Consider the following 27020-nt stretch of genomic DNA (forward strand, 5'->3'; position numbering starts at 1 on the left):
TTATGTTTGAAATGTAAGTGATTTAATGAATTGCTGAATGTTTATAAAAAGTTTATTGTATACTACAATAAAATGTATATGCCCTAGGGCTAGGTATTAACTACCAAAGTGTGAACACAAAGCAGTGAAAACCTATCACTCTCACTTTATCCTGACCTCCAATTATCCCATCCCTAACACCAACACTGCAATATCCATCAACGTGCCCACTTAATGTCTTGCGGAAGTCACCAACACCAGAGGTGTTGGCTGGAAATGGCTCGTAGGGTAAGTGTATGCCAAAACAGCAGGGACTTCATGTATATTATAATATGGGACTATCGGAAGAGGGGGAATTAAACTCTCTGCCGTGTCTTTGCAAGGTTTAGCTGCGCACAGATCACAGTAGAATCATCAGCCATTTTAAAGGAATAAGTTAAAAGTAGCAACGCCACTTGGTGCAAACTGCCTTTGTCCAACCATTCTGCAGGCACTTTGCAGTCATAAATTAGAACTGAATTGCCCTTAAGGGACGCTTGAAATCAATTGCATATAAAGCTCTGGGTTTAACAAATTATTAGGCATTTTCCCCACACAGAAAACCCACCAACAGCATTTGCTCAGGATTCCCGCGGTCATTAGACAGACATCGGAATCCCAACTGCCGGTACTCCAACAGGAGGGCGAGTGCAAAGAAGCCACTTGCGGGCTTGGTGGCTCACAGCGCTCATCTCAGGTTTTATTCTCCCTCTATGGGGGTCGTGGGTCCGATCTGGGATATGTAACAAGGGTCTAAGCCCGGTCAGATCCTGGACTTAAACATTTCCCACTGTGGTGCCTAACGTCGATATTCTTGAATTAGCTCTGTTTACACTGCACACCGGTGCATGCTCTATAGGCTCGCAATTGGATACGATCTGGCAGATTGGGACAGCTATTCATTTAAGGGGCATGGCCTAATGGGACCAAGACCATGCCCCTTAATTTTCCACATCAGGATAGGGGCCAGCACAGAAGTACAGCAACTGCAGTGGTCACCAACAAGGAGCACTGCTTACTGTCTGCATAGCAGCATGTGCTGCATCCTCCAACCTTCAGACTGCCATGTTGGCACTGTGGTTTGGTAGCTATAGGCTCTCCGTATTCTGTAAACGGGTTCTAAGTTGGATGACATCCTCCACCTTATTTTCCACTCTAGCTATGATACCTTTCTGTGTCTCATACTGACAAGTTTCATCTATTCAGCAATGTAGTTTACACCCCCCCCCCCCCCCCCCACAAAAGCTGTATATAACTAGTACATAGGGATGTGTGGCATATTAGGTCGAAAGTATCTAGAGTGACTCAAAAAGGTAGACAGACACAAGGTCCATTTTGACAAAAGGTCGACACCAGCAAAATGTTGAAGAAGAAATGGTTGACAAATAAAAAGCTTGCCAGGTGGTGTTCACTTTTTTTAGTGTTAATTTGAAGTTTTAAGCATGTGGATCCCCAATTAGTGTAACACTTTACCGTTCATTCCCAAGCGGAGTCCAAGTGGAGGGTGGAGGGTTAGGTATGAAATAAAAGAAAAGAAAATCCCCAAAACGCACACTGACCTTTTCATGTGTTGATCATGTCAAACAGTTGATGATGTCAATCTTTTGACCATGTTGTCCATATGGTGTCAAACTAGACATTGTTGACCTATAATTTGGATCCCCTTAGAGGGCATTCAACAAGGGGATGGTATATTAGGTAGGTGGACCCCAAAAGGTCGACAGGCACAATGACAACCCTGGAAAAAGTTTGACGCCAGCAAAAGGTCAGAACGGAAAACGTAGACAAGTTTTTTTTTTTGGTGTCAATGTGGACACATAAGCATGAGGACCACCGAGTAGTGTAGAGATTCAATAGCCATATTCCAAGTTGCTCTGCTGCAATTTACCCTTCCCAATCGGAGAACACGTGGACAGTAAAGTATGAAAAAGTTTTAAAAAATGTACAAAAAAAAAATCTTGGCAACCAAATTTATGTCAGCCATATGCCGTTGACTTATTTACTGTTGACCTAGACATTGTCTATCAGCCATCCAGATAGCATATAATTAGGTGCAATGAGGAGCTATATTTCCCCAATATATATATATATATATATATATATATATATATTTTTTTTTTTTTTATGGTGTATCCAGTTAGATCTCCCATTAAAAAAGAAAAATCTTCAGTGAAACCAGTGTGCTTTTGCCACCACAGCCCTAAATTGCCAGTGATTTGGGGGATTTAGGATCACCTGCCCCAAGCCGTGGCATGCGTCAGTTTATATGGACTAATTGGACCATGCCAGGCGAAGCAATTACCCATGATCAATAATCACAGGTATTTGGATACCCAATATTAGTGATCCCTGCGGGATCACTGCAGGGCAGGGTGGAAGAGGAAAGAGGGCAGCTTGAGCTTGACGGCCCGGGCATCAATAATGTATACAGGGCCGGGCCGTCGACATCACTAATGTGGGTGTGGCCGTTGACGTCACTAATGTGGGCAGGCCCGTCCACAGGCCTGTGACTGCTGGGGCGTACCCGTCACCTAAGGAGGTGCTGGGGTTCTCCAAAGCTCTCTGGTCAATATGAATAGATGCCGTCAACATGCACACGGTATCTATTCATGCTGTGGCAGGGACCAATGGGCCTGGCTATTATAGCAGGTAGCGTTTTGCCATTTCTAAAATAGGGCAGGGTGTGGCGCCCTGCTAAAACAGCCTAGAGTGTCAATTTGTCAACTTGCCATATTATCACAAAGTACAGGTTGAGTATCCCATATCCAAAATGCTTGGAATCTCGAGCATTTTGGATAAGGGATTTTTTTCGATTTTAGAATTTTTTTTTTTTTTTCATACTTCTACTTCGTAGATCCTCTTCAGCAGCATCTCCGGTCCCAGGGGTGCATTGCGTGAGTGTGCCACTGATGTCACCAACGCAAATATTCTGATAAAACCATGGTTTTTGGGAAGATTTCGGATTTTGGTGTACATGGATAAGGGACCTGTACTATTAAAAAGGCAGTACTGTATGAAGCACTGAGTACATTCTCACCATCTCAGATTACAATCCAATGAAACTATTGAATGCAAAAGAGCCAAGTATAAATGGTTGGAAAGCATGATTATAATTCTTAGAAATGATCTCTACAGATATTGAATTATTGTGCATGATCCTATAATGTGAAAAATGACACAGTAACAGCCAGGACCGTGCCACTGATTACACAACCAGGCATTTCTCATTATTCATGTTTCAGATGATTACATCATTACTCATACACAACATGGCATACCACTATAACAACCCTGCATGTCATGTAATAGATACAGAATGGTCTCACATCACAACATAAGTGTACAATCAATAGAAAAGCAAAGCATTATTCTATTGCCTCAATGCCGTATCACCAGACCTATCCTTAAAACAAGCATTACTCACCATTAGTACAGGGTAAATGTTTTATTTTGGATCCACTCTATACTTACTCTTCTATTGGATTTCATTTCTATGTTTCTGATAAATATCATCATTAGTATAATATATTCACTATGCACCCCATCTTTTCCCATATTTGATTACATTGATGCAGTGATGTCATGACATCATGTGTGCTTGGGTCAGGGTCAACCTGTCAAAGGGTGCAGCAGTGCTCTGGTGCAATATTAAAGGGTTGAACACACAATATTGTTGATATCCCTAATTTATAAAGCACTGATATTATATATGATCCAGCACCGGATGCGCATGGTATTAGGAAACAGTTACATACAATTATATAAAACATCTATATATAAAGCAAAACAGGTGCAATAGTGGTTAGCATTGCTGTTTCACAGCCCTGGGGTGATGGGGTGAAGTCTGGCCCAAGCAATATATGTATGGAGTGTATATGTTGTTGTGTGGACATCCTTTAAGCCCCGTACTAACCGGATGATAAAATGAGTGATATCACTCATTTTAGCCCTTCTGAGTGATAGCGCTCATTTTAAATCGGCCAGTGTGTAAGCTTTAGGCAACGCACAATGAACGCTCTCATTGTCTGTGCATGCACACTTGGCTGTCGTTCGTCGCCCGCATTGCCAAGTGTGTATGCAATTGCCAATGCCGGGTCCCTGCTACCACCGATATATGCGGCAGTGCAGATCACCCAGTGTGTACGGCTTTAAGTCCTCTGATTTCCTGCCATAGTCCAGAAACTTGCTGGTATGCTAGATGCCTTCTTTAGATCAGTGGTTCTCAAACTCTGTCCTCAGGACCCCACACTGTTTACGTTTTCCAGGTCACCCGGCAGGTGCACTCATTACTAGCTGACACTTTTTAAAAGATCCACAGGTGGAGCCAATTTCACTTGATTCTGTGAGGAGACCTGCAAAACATGCACTGTGTGGGGTCCCGAGGACATTTATTTACAAGTCCCAGCATGCCTTGCCACAGTTTTGCTATTAGGGAATGCTAAACCTCAGGCAATGCATACTGGGATGTGTAGTTTCAAAACAGCTGGAGAGCCACAGTTTGCCCATGCCTACACTAGTGCAATTTAGGCCCTTTTCATCCGATTCCGAGGCATCGGGCAGAGGAATTGGATGAAAAGGGTCAAAATTGCCTGTGTTTAACCTCAGATTACGATCCAATGCGCACGTTCATAAAATGCTGGGTGCTCCTCTGCTCTAGTCCTATGCCCGCCCCCATTCCACCCACTATGGAGCGAATGCCCCAAAGAGTGTGAAACTCGCTGAAGGCATTTGCTCTGGATGTTTGCACATGCGCAGGCCCCCTCATCAGCTGGGGGACTGAATTCGGCCCGCTACGAGCCAGTCTGAACCATCCCCATACAGAGCTGATTCAGATAAGAGGTGTTAAATCTGCCTAACATCAAGCAGTGTTAACAACAGTTAACATTCACAATCTTGAAGAGGGCACACACTTGTTCAATCCCCTGCTGATTGGTTAAATGTTCCTCATAACCATGCTGTTAATTTATCCAGCTGTGACCCACTTTGACCCCTGTGAGGTGGGGGAAAGCAGGAAGAGATTAGCGGCTCTTTCTATGGGGATCAGGAGGTCGTATGTGCATCATATAAGATGCGATCTCCTGGTCCCGACCGATGCAGAAGCCCAACATGCCATTATAAGCCAATACGGCTTATAATGGCTTAGAAGGCTCCTGCATTGGTCGGTTGACACTCCTTCATCGACACTGCATGCACACCTATACAATCCAACGGCCGTTCACCCGATATTAGGAGAACTAGCCAACGATTGTATAGGTGTGTACCCAGCTTAAAACACCACCAACCAACACATTAATCAAAGCTTGATTCTAGGCAGATTTAGCACCTCTTACCTGATTCACATCTCTATATCTTTATTGGGTGTGTGACTTACTGCATTGGTTCAGCTTAATAAGACGAGGATCACAAGCAACAAGAATGTGGAATAATACAAGGAAGCCTAATAACTTTAGATTGTTAATGTTAGAATTACAACATGGTAGATCAAGGTTTCTAATACATAGCAATGTTTAACAGTATTATGATAACAAACAGGATTGCAATTTTTTTCATTAAAACGTTAATGCAAAAAAAATTGGTTTAAACCCCCAAAAAAGCGGGTATTTTTTTTTAAACAGGTTTTTTTTCCAACTCGACTCGGCACACTGTACCATTCCTAACTGTAGTCTATGTGGATCGTAAAGTATGGACAAGTAATTTAGAAGAGAAAACTTAGCAAATAATGCATGTCAACCTTTTCATTTGTCGACCATTGCCTTGTCAACCTATTGCTTGTGTCGAACTGATACATGTTGACCTTTTGAGCATGTCGACCTGTTGACCTAGATACAGTCAACCTATCATCTGGAACCAGTCTTCAAAGATATGCAGTAATCAAAACATTATGAACTGACCAATAAGCAAATCTCTATATCGCAGAGCGGCAGTGGCAGATGCTGGACAGTCCTGCTTACTAAGCAGGGCTTGCAGGAACAGCACACATACAGCTTCATAACAAACACCACCCATCTGTACAGATAAAAGACATTTACAGGTATATATAGCATCATGATCTTATTGCAATGGTCATGTCCAGTATCAAATAACCCAATAAAATGTCACAGCATAGTTACATTACTTTAACAAACATTACGCACAAAGCATGGCCGCAAATAGACAATTTCAATGTGCTACAGCTATAAAACCGTAATCTGTTAATATAATAGATACTGGATGGACCGTTTTAATCTGTGTGGTTTACGGAATACCAATAACAAGCTTGTTCAGCTGTTCTATTTGTGCTCCATCTAAATGAAGGTAAACAAGCCCGGCCAGCTTCCTGCCAGTCCCTACAATAGCTGTCTGGTTAGATGACACATCCACCAGTCTGATCTGTATAATACACTGCTGAAATAAGGTATCACAAAATACATAATTTCCTAATGTCACCAGATCATTGGGATGCAGTGTTTAGTACCACATGGCATATGCAGAATACTGTATACTATGTAGAGTACTGAGCTGGGGTCTCTGCTAGGTGAAAGGTTAGAGGACCACCATAAAACAAATGACAGCCCTGGCAGCTGTGCACACCCATAAACGCCACTTATCTGGTAAACCAAAGAACAAATATTTGCATTCAACAGACAGCAGCTTCTTCCCACATACAGCCCCATAACCCATCTCACTTCTGCTGGTAATCTGCAGGAATCTAACACCCCTACGTCATGGGAAAGGTAATATAAATATGGGAAAAGAATAAGGTGATAGATTCACCAAGAATCCAGTCTAAAAATGTCATTATTGTACTATGATTGCAAGAATTATATTTCAAATATGTCACAAGTGTTATAGAGAACGGCAACTGCAAATCACTGAGTTCTAGCACTGCAAAGAGTTGTGACTTTTCTACAGAATGCAACCTGGGAGATGACAGAAAGTGGGGAACTCAAGGTCTCAAAAAGGGTCAAGTGAAATATTGTATAGGGATCATATTTGTGCTCTGTATATGGGCAATAATAATAAAGGATAATAATAATATAGAATGCTGTTAGTGGCTATATGGAAAGTACCTGAGGTTCTGCACTGTGGGACTCATTCGGGGCTGCTTGCTAGGCTGCGTATTTTTGCAGCCTAGCGAGTAGGCTAACACCACCCCAGCAAATGCATGCCCCTGCCGCCCGTATCCCCTCGCTGATTATTTGCCCATGCGTCTGACAAGCTGTGCAAGGGCAGCAATGTGATGGCGCAGTAAGGGCTTATTCACAACTAGTGTTTGCCCATGGCTTTGCTCGCGTGGATGTGTTATTACTCAGCGGAAACAACAAGCGTAGAGGGTCAAGTGTCTGCTTTTACTTTATTGCTTCTCTCCCTGGTCACATCAAAGTAATACATACCTCCATTTCTTTCTAGGTTACCCCTTTTACACCAAAACACCGGGTCGCGGCCGGGTTTTTGGACCCAGCTTCAACCCGGGTGTGACCCGGCGTTTGTTACCTTTTACAGCGGCGCTCCCCCCACCCGGTGTAGGCGGTTCCTGAGCCACCCCTTGGAGATTACATCATCTCCAAGCGCCGATCGCCGCACCGGGCACCAGACCACTCTGTGGGGGCAAGACCAGCACTAGGGTAAGCTACTGGGCTGCCCCCAGCCCCCATGCACTCGGCAGCCCTCGTCCGGGAGGTGACTGGATGCCGCACACAGGCATCCATTTACCTCCTCCGCTGCTGTCTGCAGATTACAGCAGACAGCAGCGGAGGCTATGTGTGCCCCTCCCAACCTGCAGACACTGCGGTCCGGAGGTTGGGCTTCCCCAATTGATGTAAACGGAAGCCGGGTCGGATGACCCGGCGTACCCGTTTACACTACCCTCTACCTAGGTCCTAGCAGTGTTCAACATAAGTCAGGACCTGGGTAGAAGTCCCAAGTAAAGGGACACGGGGTGACCCATTTACACCGCCGCTGTCCCGGGTCTGACCCACCGCTGACCCGGGTTTTGCGGCGGTGCAAAAGGGGTATTAACTATACAATAGTGAAATCATAATCCAAATTCATCCGGTAGTTTTGTGTGATGCCGAAACAAACAAAAATTGTGTTTTTTTAATTTATTATTTACATAGTTCATACACAGTCCCTAGTAGTAGAATTTTTTATATTTAAATAAAAAATTCTATGTACTGGCACAACCCTGTTTATTATATTTATAAAATTGATTGACATTGGTCATTGGTATGGGAGGGTGGTCACTGAAATGCAGGCAATAATGTGTTGCAATCGTTTTGGGGAGTGTATATGTACTTGCTGATGCCTGTTTCGTGTCAGGTCTCGTCGATGCCAATGTCGGGCTGGGTACACATTGTAAAGTGAGTACCCAGCTTTAGCAAGTACTTAATAGAAAGATTTCTATTGCCATTTTGTTTTGTGACACAATGGAGGGGGTTAGCTGTAGAACGATGACTCAATAAGGCGGCTCTCCCAGAAGATGGTAGGAGTGTGAATAGAAAACGCACTCAGATAGAACAGAGATTATATTTGAAAATATATCCTTCGTCATGGCACCCTCTGCGTTTTACTAGTGGGCTGAAGAGTGGGGGCATAACTGATGAAATGTTAACCTTTTGGGTGAAATGGCTCTTTACAATAGAAGGATTAACGTGTGATCAAAGTAACGTCATGATCAGGGAAATACTACTGTTCTATGAAGTTCCCAAGAAGCTTAGCCAACAGCTACTGGAGTGCCAGCAAATACTTTTCCTCATACTTATATTCAATAGGAGGCCGTTGCCAAAGTAGGATGATAAAAAGTAGCTTGCACAAAATAAGAGTTAAATAACAATGGCTAGGAAATTAGTTTCTAATGAGTCTGGTCTAATATTACCAAGTCTCCATGGCACCAATGATGATATCAACTCACTATGGTAAAAGAATAATACTCCCTGGCAACGGAATGCACAGAAATGGAGGGGATGGGGTGGGGGGAACAAATCCACTCTTTCACGGCTGCCAGTTTCTATGTATATATTGGAGTGTGGACACAGCTGGTATATATTGTGTATGAGAACACTAGTGGTGGTGGGGACACTTGTGGAATGTCTAGATCACTTGTCATATTGGATTTGTATATTTGGCAACAATGATATTTTGCATAAATAAACTCATGCTATAAAGCTGTTGCTTTACGTTGGAACGTCTCATTTTGTCCAAGCATACTGTATTCCCCATTAAAGGTTGTATTTACTTTTACGGTTTTTATTTTTTGATTATTAACTTTATAAAAGCAAAATCGATGGATGTAATACGTTGTGGTCATGCCACAGCCAGCATGACCACAATTTAGAAAGTTTTTCTTTACATGCAAATTAAACTAAATGAAATATACAGAATAAAATGTGCAACATAATAAAAAAAAAACCCTATCAAATACCAAATGCATGCAGCAATCCGCAGCCATCAGTCCAACATTTTCATTTCTAAGCAAGTGTCAAGGATAACAATCAGGGTTACACAGTTTCCTATTTTAAAGATTACTGTAGGAACCCATGTAATCCCACAAGAAAAGTTGCTTACATTTGTGGCACAGTAGAAAATAATTAATAAAATATAATAATAATTATATTGTTATCATGCACTTAAAATCTATTAGACTGTATATTAAAGTGTCCAGGCAACTATGGACACAGTACTAACTTACAGAATTATAGTGTAGATTTAAGCAAATTAGGAACATCGTAAAATTCTGTTTCCTAAACATTAGTTGTCACATTGGTCTACACTGCATGACAGGAGAAATACTTAGGCATACCAGCAGGAACTATACCTGGCCACTATATAATACTCCTAGGTCTTGGTGATAACTCATATTAAAAAAAACCTGTGGTATTTCAAATATTAGATTACACTGCGGAGCAAAAATAAAGAAAAACAAAACAGACAGACAGACTGGGGTCTGCTGAGCAGATAAAGCAGATATGATAGAATACAAGAATCCTTGCTATGTGAGGTGGAACATTACAGCACACAGCCGTCTCCCTGTACAGGCCTTTCCTTCCTAGGGAGAAGCAGCAGACGATGCACGCTGCAATCTTACCTGGTATGCACAATTTTCCTGGTGTACCATCTCAGAGCATCATACAGCAAGAAGGAGCATAAACCAGATCACAGATGATGCAAAAGGGAAAAACCAAAAGAGGGATTACAGCATCCACAGTGAGAGGGTGGGGGGCTGAAAATACGCCCAACAGGGCGAGAGGCTTTCTGCAGATTAAAATGGATGCTGCTTGTGCTGTTCCAACCTGCGCAATAGCACTGCTCTCTCCACTGAAATCAGGCAGTGCTGGTCTCCTCAGGGAGAGGGCGATGAGGCTTAATAACAGCGTGTAGTTGGGACAGGGCTGGGGGAGGGAGGGAGGGCTAGCTCATCCCTAACACAATTGGCCAATTATACAATAAATACAAAGAAAGGCTGAGGCTGGTGTGACCTTCTGGGGCTTATGAAGACAGTTAACTGGTGTGGAAAATTTCTGCTCATTAAAACAGATACAGAAAATAAAAATAACAGGAATATTAAACAAACAAATAAATCAATGTGATGAGAAATATCTATCTGTAGCCAATTATTCAGGTCAGGTGTCATGGCAAATTATGGCTTTTACAATGTACAGTAACATCTTGTTCTCTGTGTCATTGTATATACAAACTTTAATAATATTGCTAATTAATAATATATATATATATATATATATATATATATTAATTGGCAGAGCAAACGTTAAACACACAAAGCAGCATATATTATATAGAAATACTGATTAAAGCAAAGTACACTTAAAAGACCCAAGGAAAATGCAAAGCCTAAACAAAACTTCTGGACATTTTCCCTGATCTAGATCGCCAACTATTATTTGATCCATGCCTTGTATTTGCATGGTTTGTGGATCCAGATGCTCCGATAATCTTCTTGCTGTTTTAATATATAGAAAATCTCCTGTTCTGACAAGGATGGTGCAAGTCTGTCAAGTTAGGAACGATGTATAAAATAGATGGTAAGCTCTAAAGCACAGAGGCCTACATTCCACTACTGCTGTCACTAGCCATAGCCTAGCAACACCATACATGGTGTAGGCTACATGAGATTAGGATGGACCACGCCTGTAGTCTCAGGGCTTTACCGACAGAAGCATTAGCTGCACATGAATTATTTAGTCTGATGGTAAGATGTCTGTCTGCTTACACTGCACAGTGCAGTTACGACCGGTTGGGGGAAATTGTTAGAGAATGCTGAAAAAATGTGTATGTGAACATTCAGAGAAGACGAGAGCCACTAGCTATGTTATGTAACCAGGCTGGCACCCACTGTCTATTCCACTCCACTGTGCCAGAGTCTGCATCTCCCTCTTCTAATCATTTCTGAAAGTTGCAGCTCCATTCGCCTTTGGCAACATCAGTGTCAAATCGCCTTATATGTCCCCAAAGTGTAAAGCAACAAAACTTTAAAAAAATATATTGTGTGTGTGTATGTATAACCTATATACTGTATAATATATATACACACACATACAGTATATACATACATACAGTACATAGTTATATATATATATATATATATATATATATATATATATATATATAGGTATCTATTGTATATACTGTATAATGTACTGCTAAACCAATTCATATCACCCATCACAACACATATAGCTAAACATAATTCAACATTTATTTGTGCCTTTCACACAAACTCCTGGCTACTGGGACTGCATACATTCCTATAAAGTCTAGAGTGCACTGACTAAACAATCCTTTCTCTGTCAGTGCTCTGTGAGTGAGGTCACTGCATAGGCATTCACCCATTGGTTCTGGCAGCAGAGCTATTGTCAGCATTCTGAAAACACACAGAAAAGGTGAATAGGGAGCTTCTAATACAAAGAGAGAAGTGGTGGGATGTTTGCAAGATGGAGTTACTATTGACAGTCCAGTGATTGTCTGTCAGCAGAGTGCGACAAACAACACACTTTTGAACAGAGTTGGTAAATTTTTCTTAGCAAATAAATTCAAATTAGCCCTATAAGCCTTAAAACAAACATGCATTACTAAAAAAGTAAAATTCTATGTAATTAACAAAAAAAAAAAGGGGGGGGGGGATTCATCGTTGCTCCATTTGGGCATATACGCTGATGCCGATAATATTACTGCTATGTTGTTTCATCATTTTGATACATTTGTAACTAGTATATATATATATATATATATATCTATATATATATATATATATATATATATATATATATATATATATATATATCTATATATATCTATATCTACTTATCATATTCAGGACCCCCCACACATCCTCCAGTAGCATTCATATCGAATTGCATCCCACCAGGACCGTCTTGTAATCTGATGGGACTGCCATGCTATGGAATCCTATTCTTATGTACCCCTCCTGTTACCCCTATAGATTGTAAGCTTGCGAGCAGGGCCCTCCTACCTCCATATCACTTTGTTTCTATTCAGCCAGTTTAATCGGGTGTGGATCATTAGGTCACCAGCATGTTGGTCGACAGTCAGTAGGTCGACATGGGTTAGGTCGACAGGGTCATTAGGTCTACATGGGTTAGGTCGTCAGTCAAACGGTCGACATGGTGTTTTTCACCTTTTTTTTTTTTGTCCCCGGACACTGAAACGTAGCACCGCGCCCCCTCGCATGGCTCGCCATGCTTCGGGCATGCTGCCTCACTACGTTATTATTCTCCCACCACACCCTAGTGCCTTGTGGCTAACCTTGACACTCCAGCTGTTGTTGAACTACACATCCTATAATGCTCTGCTTCAGATTTAGCATGACCATAGAGTGAAACTGAAGCAGAGCATCCTGGGATGTGTAGATCAACAACATCTGGAGTGTCAAGGTTAGCCATCACGGCCCTAGTGGATGGTAGGGCATGAAATATGGCTTTCGTCACGTCTGCTCAATTTAAAAAAAAAAAAAAACATGTCGACCTTATGACTGTCGACCTAACCTATGTCGACCTTCCTGCATGTCACCCTATACTCATGTCGACCTAAAGGCATGTCGACCTAATGCCTGTTGATCAACATGCTGGTGACCCAATGATTGTATCCCATTTAATCACTGTTGTTTTCAATTGTAAGCTTGCGAGCAGGGCCCTCCTACCTCCATGTCTGTTTGTATCTGCCCAGTTTGTTTAATCACTGTTGTTTCCAATTGTAAAGCGCAACGGAATATGCTGCGCTATATGAGAAACTGTAAATAAATAATTATATATCTATATCTCAAATACTGTTATTATCATCATCCTATTTCTCCCAACTGGCAGAACAGACATTGGAGGACTCCTGCCCTACCAATGGCTAATTCAGTCTGAAAGTAGAGTGATGCATTGTCACCCATCACAGTAGAAAGGCACAGCTGACAGCTCTGTGACAAGTCTCTGTGCAGCGGTTATATGTACACTTCTATAGACATGAAGTCGTCTTTGATTAACTTGGATTTCTGAATTGCAGTTTCAAAAATTTTTTGACAGGACAACAGTGCTTAATATTTATTAGCAATCAATGATTTTTATTTCTTGCAGGGATCTCTTCAAAATATGTTAGTTATAAGCTTTGAAACTGCATTCATGTCATTGCCTTTAGAATTAAACTGCACAGAAGCATACAATGTTTTGCAAGGATCTGCAGCATAGAAGGCTGCTCTAAGTACCACATTTATACAAAAAAAATGGTAATTTCCTTTTAAAAGGAAAATTCCAGATCATCAGATTCTTTACATAGGAGTTAGAGCATACACGTATTCCACAGTGATTTACAGTATACAGCATGTGGACATTTACAGTATTTAGCCATTATAACATTTATGCAAATACACAATAGGGTTCAATTTTGTCAAAAGCCAATTTACCTACCAGTATGTTTTTGTATTATTAGGAAATGTAAGATTGGCAAGGTGCAAGGAAAAACCCACACAATGAACATTGATCTGCAGAGCAGGATTGCAGCATTTCCAGAGAGACTTCAGTGCCTGATAGAAGGCGTTGAATGGAATTGACCAAAAACAAGACTATTATATGGTTCTAGATCACTTCAATGATATAAAGGAGAAATTCCAATTCCAAATTTCATTCTATTTGCTTACTTTCTCTCAGTATGGAATAATATACTGCAGTGGTTGTCAAGCTGCGTGCCATGGGGCACTTGCAGGAGTGCCAAGGATTGGTGGTCCAGGAGCAAATCAAATAATTTATGGTCACTGCTGGCATCCACCAATCATAACATATGTGGACAACAAAAACACAACCCTATCCATCATTTTTTCTGAATTTCTCAATAAAAAACCTGGGGGTGGCTGAAGCATGCAAAGTATAATGCCAGATAAGTGCTGGCATCATGGGATAAGCACGCCGACATCGGGTAATGAATAGCAACCAGCAAAACAATAACCTGCGCTCAATCACCAGGGGTAATTTAATACCCCCCCCCCCCCTTTTATCAGTCAAGATTTTAGTGATATGCATGGTTGAGCACATATTGACCAAAATAGCTAAAGTACTAAATACATCACCTGTGCTCAAGTAGGACCTGGACTGTAATGCTGGATACACTATGAGATTATCTGTCCAATCTTTCAGGGTGATGCAAAATAATATATATATGAGCAAAACACAATCATTCAGAAATTAGGTAAATCAAGTGAATTCAATGAATTTTTCAGAACATCCATTTTTGTCTACTGTTCAGTGTTTCACAGGCAGGGAGGCTTCCATGTCGACAGTGTCCATGCATGTGCTGCCTGTGTCCCCAGGAGCCTCCTCCCCCCACATATTCTGGCACAGGCAGGGAGGCTTCCATCTCCCTGCCTGCCGCTGTCCCCCGGCTCCCTGCGGCGTTCGCTGCAGGGGTTAAAAATCGCCATCTGGGGCAGCAAGCCCCTGCAGCGTTGAATAGGGTGACAAGAAGGGCTGGCAGCGAATGCTCCAGCCTTCCAGAACCCTGCTAATGTGCAGCAATCCTAAACAGCACATCGCGATCACCACCATTGAATACTGGCCTGTATATCCAGCTTTAGTGCAGTATTCAATGTTAAATGATGCTGCACATTTGCATGGTTACGGAGGGCTGGAGCCTCCTTGTCACCCTATTCAACGCTGCAGGGTCTCGCTGCCCCTGATGGTGATTTTTAACCCCTGCAGCGAACGCCGCAGGGAGCCGGGGGACGGCAGGAGGCAGGGAGATGGAAGCCTCCCTGCCTGTGCCGGAATATGTGGGGGGGGAGGCTCCTGGGGGCACAGGCAGCACATGCTGCTCTCCAGGAGAGCTGGCAGGGGCGCTGTATAGGGAGCCACTGCACTGGTCCCGCTCGTGCACATGTAATGTGCGGGACCAGTGTGAAAAGTAAATATCTAATTAGCGGCTCCCCACCTCCTGCTGGCGAATGTGTAAAAAAATAAAAATATATTTAATAAAAATAGCATGCCCCTTCACAGAATAAAACTACTGATTTTTTTACACCCAAAAAAACCCCCAAAACATTATTTTAAAAGATGTTGAATGCAAAACGGTGAATCGTGGCGAAAAATCATGTTGAAAGCAGTTCTCCATCCTAGCACTGAATACACTCTCAGCGAATCCCAGTGAAAATCCCATTGAAAATCCCATTGAAATACACCAGTGACTTGCAGCGAGCATGAAACGAAGAACTGGCCGGCATTCACTGTTCGCTTTTGGCGAATAGTGAACATTGAATAGGGTGAATCAGATTTTCAGTGAAAAAGATTCACCGCAGGGAGTGAAAACAGCCCGATTCGCCCCAAAAAATGGTGAATCGGGAGCATTGAATACTGCCCTAATAGTGTGCTGCGAACCCCTGCTCTACGGTAGGATAATTCAAGAAAGTATGGGAACTACTGATACTATATATACTTACAATGTAACCAGAGTAAATCTTTGTCATTAAATGAGACATTAAATAAATACAAAAGTGGACTTTGCAAATTGATGAATATAAATGAGTTTATTTAGTATGCATGACTTCATAAAGTAAGGCAAGTGAGAAAATAAAGACACGGGTCAAACCTTTTGCTAGACATCCTCCATTACTAGAAAACAAACATTGTCAGTCTATAAAAGTCACATAAAACACTTTTTAAAGCTTTGGGGCAAATGTCCAAACTTTCTGGCATAGTGTGACAAAGGGTGCATTTTAGCTATAGGTCGGGAAATAAAACAAACAACACGCAACAATCCCAATTATAACATTATAGCACTGAAAACATGAAACATGAAAACTAAAGATGGCTATTGCTGATAGTATTCTAATTGTAAAGCGCAACAGAATATGCAGCGCTATATAAGAAACTGTTAATAAATATATAAACAGTTTGTATGTGTTTTGGCGAGGAGCATTTCTAGTTGGTGGAGCCGTCATTTCCAATCTCTACAGCCATTCTCACTTGTACTCGATGGGGGGTATTCAATCCCGGGTTACCCCTGTCGGGATGTCCCAACAGTCGTGACCCTGCCCTGTTCTCGGCATACTCGACTGATATTTAGCAGGCGGGATTCAATTTCCTGCCTGCCGAGTGCCGAAAAGGGGGCGTGTCTGCGAGATCATCGAGATACAGCCATGAGTTTGACAATCCACGGCCGTTCTAGGCAAAGTCCGTTCTGCCGATATGCCTCTTCAGTGCGGTCAGGAAAAACAGCATTGAATTGGTGCCCACGGCATAGATGAACGAAAAACAAGAAAATAGCGAGATACAGTACAAGGCAAATAAGTAAAAGTACATGTTAAGTTAAAGCAGTTGCAGCAGGGGACAGGGCACTGACACAGTTATCATGGTGGCAGGTATATATTCCAATGGGGCGATTTAAGCCCTATTTCTAAGCGGTCTGACTTAGGTCGCTTAGAAATGAAGCACAAATGGCTGTGTGAGTGTATGCCCAATACCAATAGCGATGCACGGACCCACGCATCGGTATTGTCGGGTCAAGCATGCTTGACATATCTGGTCATCACCGGTATTCTATCTATTGAGAGAGTGCGCTGTGTGCTGCGCGATCTGAGCGATTTAGTTATGCTCATCACAAAGCTCAATTCGCCGTGTGTGTGCGGTGTTTAGGAAAAACATATGAGGAGAAAGCCCTGCCCGTGGGAGCTTACATTCTAGTACGCCCATTATAATGTTAAGAACAGAAAATCCAGTGTAGAGTTACATATTGTACCTCTATAATGAGAGTTTGGGATCATGGCAGGGGGATGATTAGTTAGTGTTATATAGAATTAAATTAATTATTGGAGGATCCGCAGGAAAACAACAAAAAAAAGAGCATATATTCAGGTCCTCCACTACCAATGACCTGCCAGCAAGCTGTAAATTGCCCTTCCCTGATAGTATTATGAGTCTGCAACCTTACAGGAAGTGATATGTAAAATATCCGTAGGACAGGATTACTCAGACTTACATGAAGTGCAGAAACAGGCAATGAGTCATTATTTCCCTAACTGGTGACATAATTGTTATTCACCAATGATGCACCAATGACCAAAAACTAGTCTAGAAACACAAAAGTCAGACAGCTGATATTATTTTTCTGAGAGAAGACATTTTTAAATCCATGACAGATGGCTAGATTCATAAATATATGATTAATTGCTCATGATAATAGTACATTTATTAAACCTTTGCTGAACCACCAGTACTAGGATAGCAGACATCCTACTATACTGATAGGTTTCCAGTCACCCTCCTTAGGACAGAACTGAAGCCAGGTGTCAGCGACAGTATCCCCTTATGATGAAAGTACGGTATCTTGGGCCCGTTTTTATTTCTTTGCAGGCACAGAGATACAAAACGCTGAGTTCATTGCAAAAGCAGTATCCCTAGTGGATTGAGGTTTCCATGGAAACAGATTCAAAAACTGCCATGCAAACACTGGGTAGGGTAAACAAAAGATATGCCTCCCCTGCACTATATGCAACAATACCTCCCTGGTAATAACCACATTCAAGATAGAATGTCATGTATAAAAACACCTCAATCCAATCACAGCACATTCTTGATGTTCAAAGGATTATAAATTAATAAGCTAAAGGGGCATACACACGGAGTGATTTTGTGCTATTTTCTAAGCCAGGGGTAGCCAACTCCAGTCCGAGAGCTACCAACAGTTCACGTTTTCCAGCTCACCTCGCAGGTACACAGGTGCACTCATTACTGACTGACACATTTTAAAAGATCCACAGGTGGAGCTAAATACTTCACTTGTGATTTTGTGATTCTGCTGCATGCTGATTTTTCGGGATATATACAGGTACACCACCGATTTTCCGGCATGATTGGTTCCAATGCCATGCCGGATTATCGATTTTGCCGGATTACAGAAGGATTTCTAGTTTTTACTAATTTTGCACCTTCAGTACATTTCTAAAGCAATAAATAGTCAAATATATGCTACAACATAATATTAATGAATGAATAAACACAGTAGTGTATGCAAAACTGTTTATTTCAGTGTACTATGTGCTGTATAAGCAAAACAGGTATCAGGTATATTTTGAACAACCATTAACAGTAAGTGCAGTATGAATGAAAGTCTTTCTGGGACCTTGGATGCCATATCAGCCCAACTGCTTCCTGCTGTGTCACCTGCAGTGTCCTTGGAAGCTGTACCCAGTGGCTCAGGTTCATCAACTTCTTTTAATCCAGACAATTTACAATTTTGTTTTGTCCGGATTAAAGGAGGTCCCTAAACTCCTTTAATCCGGACAAATCAAAAGTGTTCGGATTAAAAGAGGTTCCGGACAAACGGTTGTCGGAAAATCGGTGGTGTACCTGTAGTTCATGGGTGTCTCAGCTCCTCTTCTGTTTAGTGGCGCAATACACTGCAGTACAGGCAAGTGGGTCACAAGAAATGGTCTCCTGAGATGCTTGAGAGTCAAACACTGCTTAGAATCTCGGGGTCTGGTACAAGCATCCCCTTTACCTACCGCAAGGCCTGCAATGGTGACATGTGAGACATTAAGCATAAAAGAAACAGATACAGTATGGGGAAGTGGTGGTACACAGCAGAGATCAACTTTACATCATATAGGGGCAGAAATTTGACTTTACATCATATAAAGGCAGAAATTTTCCGGGCTCAGTGGGCTGTCCTGGAAAATTTCGGGCATACCACAAATATGAAATAGGTGCACGCCAGTGGTGTCCAGGTGTGCACCACTGGCGCAGCACCTCTAGAGCCCCCCCCCAGTCATTCTCCCAACCCTCCCACAACCTTTGCTCCGGCGATCGCACGCCGGAGCTCTTCTAACCCCGCTCCCCCAGCCGCCCGCCACCATACTTTTAGTAGCAATGACATCGGTGGCAGGCTCAGGGATGTTCAGGGCAGCTCGGGGGGGAATCGGGAGCTCTCAGGCACAGAGTCCTCCCGAGCCGCCACGAACATCCTTCAGCCTGCCGACGTCACTGCTGCATGTGACAGGCTGGCGGCAAAGGCAGCGGGGACAGCGGTGGCAGGGAAGCTCCGGCGTATTAACGCCGGAGCAGAGGTGAGGGAGGGGGGCTTCCAAGTTTGGTGGGTTTTGCTGGGGCAGGACAAACCTGCCCTGGTAGGTTTGTCCTGCCACAGCAAAACCTACCACTCAAGGGGTTAAGCCTGGTAAAGAGATAAAGTGGAGATAAAGTGTAAGGTGATAATGCACCAGCCAATCAACTCTTAACTGTCATTTTTCAAACACAGCTGATTGGCTGGTGCATTATCACCTTCTACTTTATCTCTTCACCAGGCTTAATATATCTGCCCCATAATATGGTTTCCTTTATACCATATAAAGTGGAAAATTAAAATTAAGATGGGAGATCTATTTTACATGGGATGTTGCTATGGGAAACCAATCAGAATCTACTTCTTATTTATTTAGCATCTTCTAGAAGATACTAGATAGTATCTGCTTGGTGGCCCATAGCAACATCCCATGTGAAATAGAACTCCTACTGCATCCTAGTAAACTTCCCTCCATGGTGTTACACCAGATATAAAATGATCAATATTCCTAAAGCTGGGGTTCTAGGTCTACCAAAGACCCAAGACCATTCCAGTAAATTTCCTACCTTGACCACTGCTATTAATGCCATGAACCCTCCTTAAAAAATAGAATGGACAGTTTATTGAGGGCTTTTTCCTACCTACCATTTTGAAAATGTAGCATTAGAGTTTTAGACTACAGCAACAAGATTTTGGATGTGTTACAGCACCGTTAACTTATAGTTGGAAGAATGTTAATTGATGTACTGAGAAAATACTCAGAGTTCTGTGACCAGACTGATTCAGCTTATAAGGACAATACAAGGGGATAATATGCCAACAGAGTGGTTCTTTATAGTAGAGGACGGTAATGAAGATTATTATGTATATTCAATTCCTGTTGGAACTGTTGTGTGGACGGAAAGACAACAGTTTCCGATTTGAATAGGTTGGAAGGGGTTTGTTTTTTTCCCGACAGGTTGGAATGCTCCTACCTGTCGGAAACCAGGTGGATTGGTGAAATAGTCGCCAATACACCTGCTTTAGTTGGAAATGGGGCCAAATTTCGACAGGCATTGAACCGATTTCCGACAATCTCAATCTGACTTAAAAAAAGTCGGATTGAGGCAGGGAGGATGGCTCCAGGTGAGCAGCAGCAGCTCACCTGGCGCTGTCCTCCCACCCGCTTTCCTGTACTGCCGCCAGGCCAAGCAAGAGCAGCTCACCAGGCGCTGTCCTGGTACCAGCTGCCACCTGGTCGCATCCTGCCGTCATTGTTCATTCAGTCCTGGCACAGTCAGATTTGGCCGCCGATTTTAATAGGTAGCGTCGGATCCATTCTGACAAATGAAAGTCAGAATGTATCCGACACAAATTGAATATACCCCAATATTTCCTAACTGTACAAATTTAGGCAAGACCCAATTCCAGGTACCCATTCCATGTAATGACTTTTATCCCGAATTTGGCACAGTTGGGAGGTATGTCCCACTGTGGGGGGTATTCAATTGTGGGCATTTTTGCTTGTTTGTGATCCCTGTGTATCCAATTGCAGGCAATTTCATCAATTTTAAGTCCCAATAAAGTTTCACTTTATTTTAGTCAAAAATGCATTGGCGAAAATGGACTAAAAGCAGGCAAAAATGCCCTGAAAAAAAGGAAACACGTGGATCGGCGAGTAATTCGCAGGTCCATGTGTTTTTCGACCATTTAGAATTTTCCACATAGGCAAAAATAATCGTAATTTTAACTGAATAGGTTGATCCAAAATTCAACCTAAAAAAATTTCAAAAAGTGCAGATTTTCTCCTAGGTAAAAAAATTGGCACCAATTGAATAAGTGATACCTCTACACTTCTGTTCATACAAGCGGTGGCAGGTGAGTTCAGCACATACAGTAAGTTGGGTTTTTAAGGAAGTAAAATGGGTAGTAGACACATCCCTAAAGAATGCCTTGAAGCTTCCAGTCGTAGGCTGGGGATGGTCGCACGCATGCAAGCTCCCATCCAGCGGAGCCTCCATCCCCTGGCCCCCAGAGAATTTGGCGCCCTGTGAACGGAGGAGGATGGAGAGGGGGGAGATGGAACAGGGAGGACAGGCACTCGCGGCACAGCGACCAGCCCCCACCCGACGGGCGCACCGCCACAGCCCCGGCGCGACTCCACTGGCGCACAGCTCAGCCCCCGGGATGGCACCAGAGGCTCAGGACCCGGGGACGGCACCAGAGGCTCAACCCCAACATGCGGCGACCCCCAATCGGCACCCAGAGGTGACCCCCATCGGCACCCGGCCACGGCAGAGAAAGATCATGCGTACAGGCCCCAACCGCTGTTTCCCCAGCATCAGCAAACGCGAGAGCCCTCTATGCTGTGGCGGCACCCCCCACCCCCAAGGAAGGAGGTATGGTTAGACTATAGGGGGTAGCAGTGTGGAACTCATCCCAGGGAGGGCCCAAACCCAGTCCCAGGCCTCACTGACTCTCCCCAGGCCTCAGTGAGTCCCCCCCCCCCCATCGCCCATGCTGGTTCTCCTACAGGAAGTTGGCGCCACAAATGGCTGCCTAGGATCTGTGCACTCAGCTATATGTGTTCCCGGTGTGATACTGTACTGTCCCTGCTTATATTGTTACCTAAAGCTAACAACTCTGGTTCAAAAAAAACAAACCAATCGGGCGCAATCAGTGACCACACCCCCTTTTGGGAAAAAAAAGGGGGGGGGGTGGAAAATAGAAAATAATAAAAAACTGGAAAATTACACAAAGATTATTGAATCAGTTAGGTAAATATGGATGTAAATATGGTTGGCTGCTCCCAAGTACAAATAGGTATATTTGTAAGAGGACAATATGTAGAAAGACAAGATATAAGCGATAATTCGCATATATCTAGAGAGCGCCACAGTTGGATGAATTCAATACAAATTTATTAATATAAAACCTACCTTCTGAGGAAACCGCTGCTTACCCACATAGCGGAGAAACGCGTCAAGGGAGTTACCAGCTGGCACTCCGTGTAGCCGACTCAGAGCAACCGCTTAACAATCTACTTCAACCTGCCTTAAAAATCTCCAAGCCGTTCCAGAGTGACCTCCCCAGTGTGTTGCTATCTTAAACAAGCAGCCGGCGTCTGACCGGTAATTCAAGCCACCGCAACCTGGGTGAGTGTTTGCACTGTGTTCTGACTTCTGTGATTCCCGGCAGTACAGCAAACTTCCATCCGCGCTGTTTGCCGGAGACAGATGGCTCGCCCCCTGTGAAACATCTCATCAGCGGGTTGTCAACAGGCGGCGACCGCTGACAGGGGTGCTGGAGCTGTCTGTTGAATATACACAGCACAACTGAATATTTTTCTCGGCTGTTCAAATCTCAAAGGATCTGAGGTCGGTTAATCATTGATAAATACTCTGAGTGAGCCACTGACATTTATAATTCCCCAAATCCATTTAAGGATCAATTTAAAGGACAATCAGCTGTCTATTACAGCCCTTGAAATTGTCAATAGGAGTGTGTGCGAATATATCGATTCTTTTTACTTTTTGGTATTTTTATGAGCTTATATTGTCTGTACAATTTTATTGTGTGTTATTTTATATTAATAAATTTGTATTGAATTCATCCAACTGTGGCGCTCTCTAGATATATGCGAATTATCGCTTATATCTTGTCTTACTACATATATTGTTACCTACCTGGCTGCTGCAGCGACCAGTGGCGCCACTGATGGCTGCCTAGGCGCTGTGCTGCTCGGTGGTTATGTGTTCCCTGTGTGATACTATACTGTCCCTGCTTATATTGTTACCTACCTGGCTGATGCAGAGACCAGTGGCACCGCTGATGGCTGCCTAGGCTCTGTGCTGCTCGGTGGTTATGTGTTCCCTGTGTGATTCTATACAATCCCTGCTTATATTGTTACCTACCTGGCTGCTGCAGCGACCAGTGGCGCCGCTGATGGCTGCCTAGGCGCTGTGCTGCTCGGCGGGCATGTGTTCCCCGCATGTAATGTCTCAATGTAATGTGTGTAATCCCCCCCCTCATTCCTGCTTGATGCTGCAATGAAAATCCACAAAAAAATCCTAGTGTGCTCAAGCACAAATGGCCAATAAAGTTGATTCTGATTACATGGTTATGTACCAGTGTGGTTTGACCACCTTCTTTATTGTTGTGTATACATTGTAGCCACAAATCAGAATAACAAAGTAGTGATTTATCTAACCGTTATGTATGCTCATATTTCAGAAGTGTTTTCTCTCTAATACAAACAGACAACTTTGATCCCACCAATTAGGAAATAAAGCATGAACAGAAAAACTGGACAAGTGATTTCATTAATTGTGAATTAACTGTGAAAAAAATAATTTCGAGCAAAGGTAATCTCAACAAAAGTGAATAAGAAGAATTTGCAAGCAAGACAACGGAAATTGTTCAAGATGCTAGAAAAAAAAGCTAAAGAAAAACAATAGAACAAAAAAACTCCAAAAGAAACAAAAAACAGACATTTTACAATGACATCTTGGGCCTTTCGCCTAATTTCGTAGCTAAACCAAACTAAGATCAGGTCAGGATGATAACATTCCCTTTCTTTACCATTCTTGCCCCATGAAAAGATTGTCACAGCTAATTAATGTGTGGGTCACCAGCTTTAGTAAAACATTCCAGATCCTCATATATACATTCTAACATGAAGTCTAGCCAACACATCCATATCATTCAAGTGCTCACAATTTTGTATGTAATCCTTAAGAACATTATTTATTAGGCAGGCAAGGCTATATAGTACAGATCTGGACTACAAAGTCAAAATTGAATGTGAACACTTTAACCAACCCAGATCAAATATGGGTCAAATAGAAAATGAAATCTCACCATGTGTACGTACCTTTACCGTACCATACTAATTTTGTGGTGTCTACATTTAAAAAAAAACCTCTATGTGTGGTTGTTGTAGATCAAATGTCATGAGTCTTGTTAAAACGTATTTTGAAAGAATATATATACAATATTGTAACACGTCTTTGTTCGAGCCTTCGTTGTGAGTGATATTGTGTAAACTTTAACTGCCTTACTCTTCTAGGGAATGTTCAAAACGATGAACTTCAGAGGGAGATTTAGCGATACCATTGACCACCAAGTACTTAACCTCTACACCAGTGGTTCCCAAACTTTCTTGAATCATGGCGTCCTAAAAGCTCTACATTTTTTCAACGCACCCTTAGCTCAAACATTCTTATTGATAAATAATAAACAAATTGTAATTAAGTCATTTGTGCTAACCGTTCACCCTTAGCTTAAGTTATGTTATAGTGGACATACTGTGGTTCTAATTCTACACATTTTTTGTACTTGTTTAGTTTCACGGCGGCAGCTCTACGCTAAGTTTGAATCCAACGTTATCATCGTAGCCCTGGCAGCAGTGCTGCGCTAAGTTTGTTTGAAGCTACGTTAGCGTAGTTCCAACGGCTGCCTTACTTGCCCAGGGCGCTACGTTATCAGCAAACTTGTGTAGTTTCACTCAGCGTAATGACTCCACGGCAGCCCAGCGCTGACAGTCCATTGTGGCACTTGTAGTTCCACAGAGAAATACACAGCCTGGCACACCGCTAAGTAGCTCAGTGTAGTGCCTTACCTCAGCGTAGCTACATTATCAGCGTAGCTCATAGGCTGCCTTGAACTACGTTGTCAGCGTAGTGACTCCGCGGCAGCCCAGCGCGGACAGGTCATTGTGGCACTTATAGTTCCACAGAGAAACAGACAGCCCGGCACACCGCTAACAAAGGGGGCGTCTAAAGTAGACACCTCGGCAAACCACTAACAAAGGGGGCATCTAAAGTAGACACCCCAGCACACTGCTAACAAAGGGGGGGTCTAAAGTGGACACTCCGGCAAACCGCTAACAAAGGGGGCTTCTGAAGGGTGCGTCTAGTACTTAGACGCTAGTGCGTATAAGTACAGTGTCTAAACCGCTAACAAGGGTGCATCTAAATTTAGACGCTAGAGCGTCTAAATTTTAGTCGGGTATAGGAGTGCAGCATTATCCCCAAAAATACACAGACCAAAATAATGGGACGAACACTAGTAAACCTGTCGACAATGACACTTGTCGACGTAACAGCTGTCAACCTTGTTTATTCCACTATCCACACCAGCCTGAAGCGTGGCGAGCGCATCGAGCCCCACGAGGGGACGCGTTACGTGTCCTACCGACCTTTTGATACCCCCACTATCCACGTCGGCGTGGAGTTGATTCTATATAGTGTGGCAAGCGCAGCGAGCCAACGAACCTGAAGCGTGGTGTGGAACACACTACGCTGCTTCTGACTGACTACGCTGAGGCCGATTCTGAAAGGGACGCTACGCTAAGTACGTAACTGCCGCCGTGAAACTAAACAAGTACCCATTTTTTTTATAAGTGACAGCCACCAGCACTGATTTTGCATATTAGTTTGACCATAAATAATTTGTTTTGGTTCAGAACCACCAACCGGAAGCACCCCTGTAAATGTCATGCTGCACCCCAGGGCACCTAGGCATCCAATTTAGGAACCAATGCGCCACACTAATAAAGGTCCGTACACATTAAACAATATTCCAATATGCCCTGCTGCAGGTCCGACAGGGGACATTGCAGCTCCCCCCTGCTGTCACTCATCATGCCAATATCAGAAAGTGTGTATGCACTTGCTGATGCCGACAGCCGAGTCCCCGTGTGTATCCACTAAAACTTATCACACAGATTGGAAGTACAAGCTGCACTAGTATATTTAAGTAACATCAGAAAAATGGCTAAGACTGATTTTATAGACCATGCAATTTACAATGGAATTTCACAACAAACATAAAATAGACCACTAACGTGTGCCCAGTGCTGAAATAAGTTGTGTGTAAATATTGTATGTCATTCATTACAAGAGTCACTGTCAAGTTACAAACTGAACTCAACATCAACACGAGAAAAAGTACATAAAAAAATCATAGATTGAATTTCCATGGCGGTGCAGCACACACAAGCCTCAGAATATGTAATGCTAATTTGGCTGAAGTGGTATAAAGTACAAAATCAATGGACTTTAGGGTAGTGGAAAAGTTTTCTCTGGAGATATAAATAACACTGTACCACCTAGAAATTTGATGGACGAATCTAAGTTTGATTGATGCAAGGTGGAGAAATAAGTATCGCCTATGGCGGTTTTTCATTATTTAGCCTGGCTCTCCTAATTCCAATGAAGGGACATCTATACCACAGTATACAGTAAGGGGGGTATTCAATGTTGTTCGAGCTCCCGCAGCCATCTCCCGACGGGGGAGATGGCTGCGGGGCCCTATTCAATGCTGTCTTCCCCGACAGCATTGAACAGGGGTTTTGCGCAGAACGAGCCCGACATCACAAGCTGTCGGGCTTGTTCTGCCGAGAAAAGCCGGAAATAGGCGAGCTCCCGGCCGGAGCTCGTCTATTTCCGTCATCAACTCGCGGCCACGCCCCCTTCTCG

General features: G+C 43.0%; 1 protein-coding gene across 5 annotated transcripts in view; it reads right to left on the reverse strand.

Moving 5' to 3' along the window:
* The window catches only part of SCHIP1 (schwannomin interacting protein 1), a 400884-nt gene that overhangs the window by 34506 nt on the left and 339358 nt on the right, over positions 1 to 27020 (reverse strand). Inside the window, exon 1 of one of the 5 annotated variants that reach the window (XM_083177858.1) lies at positions 10082 to 10358. The exons of the other annotated variants lie outside the window; for them this stretch is intronic. Within the exon in view, the coding sequence (XP_083033984.1) occupies positions 10082 to 10111 (30 nt within the window). The 5' untranslated portion in view covers positions 10112 to 10358. Of the gene's footprint in view, positions 1 to 10081; positions 10359 to 27020 lie in introns of those variants that run through there. 5 annotated transcript variants of the gene reach the window in all.

This window comes from Crinia signifera, chromosome 3, assembly GCF_055691185.1.
Source record: "Crinia signifera chromosome 3, ASM5569118v1, whole genome shotgun sequence".
Taxonomy (NCBI): Eukaryota; Metazoa; Chordata; class Amphibia; order Anura; family Myobatrachidae; genus Crinia; species Crinia signifera.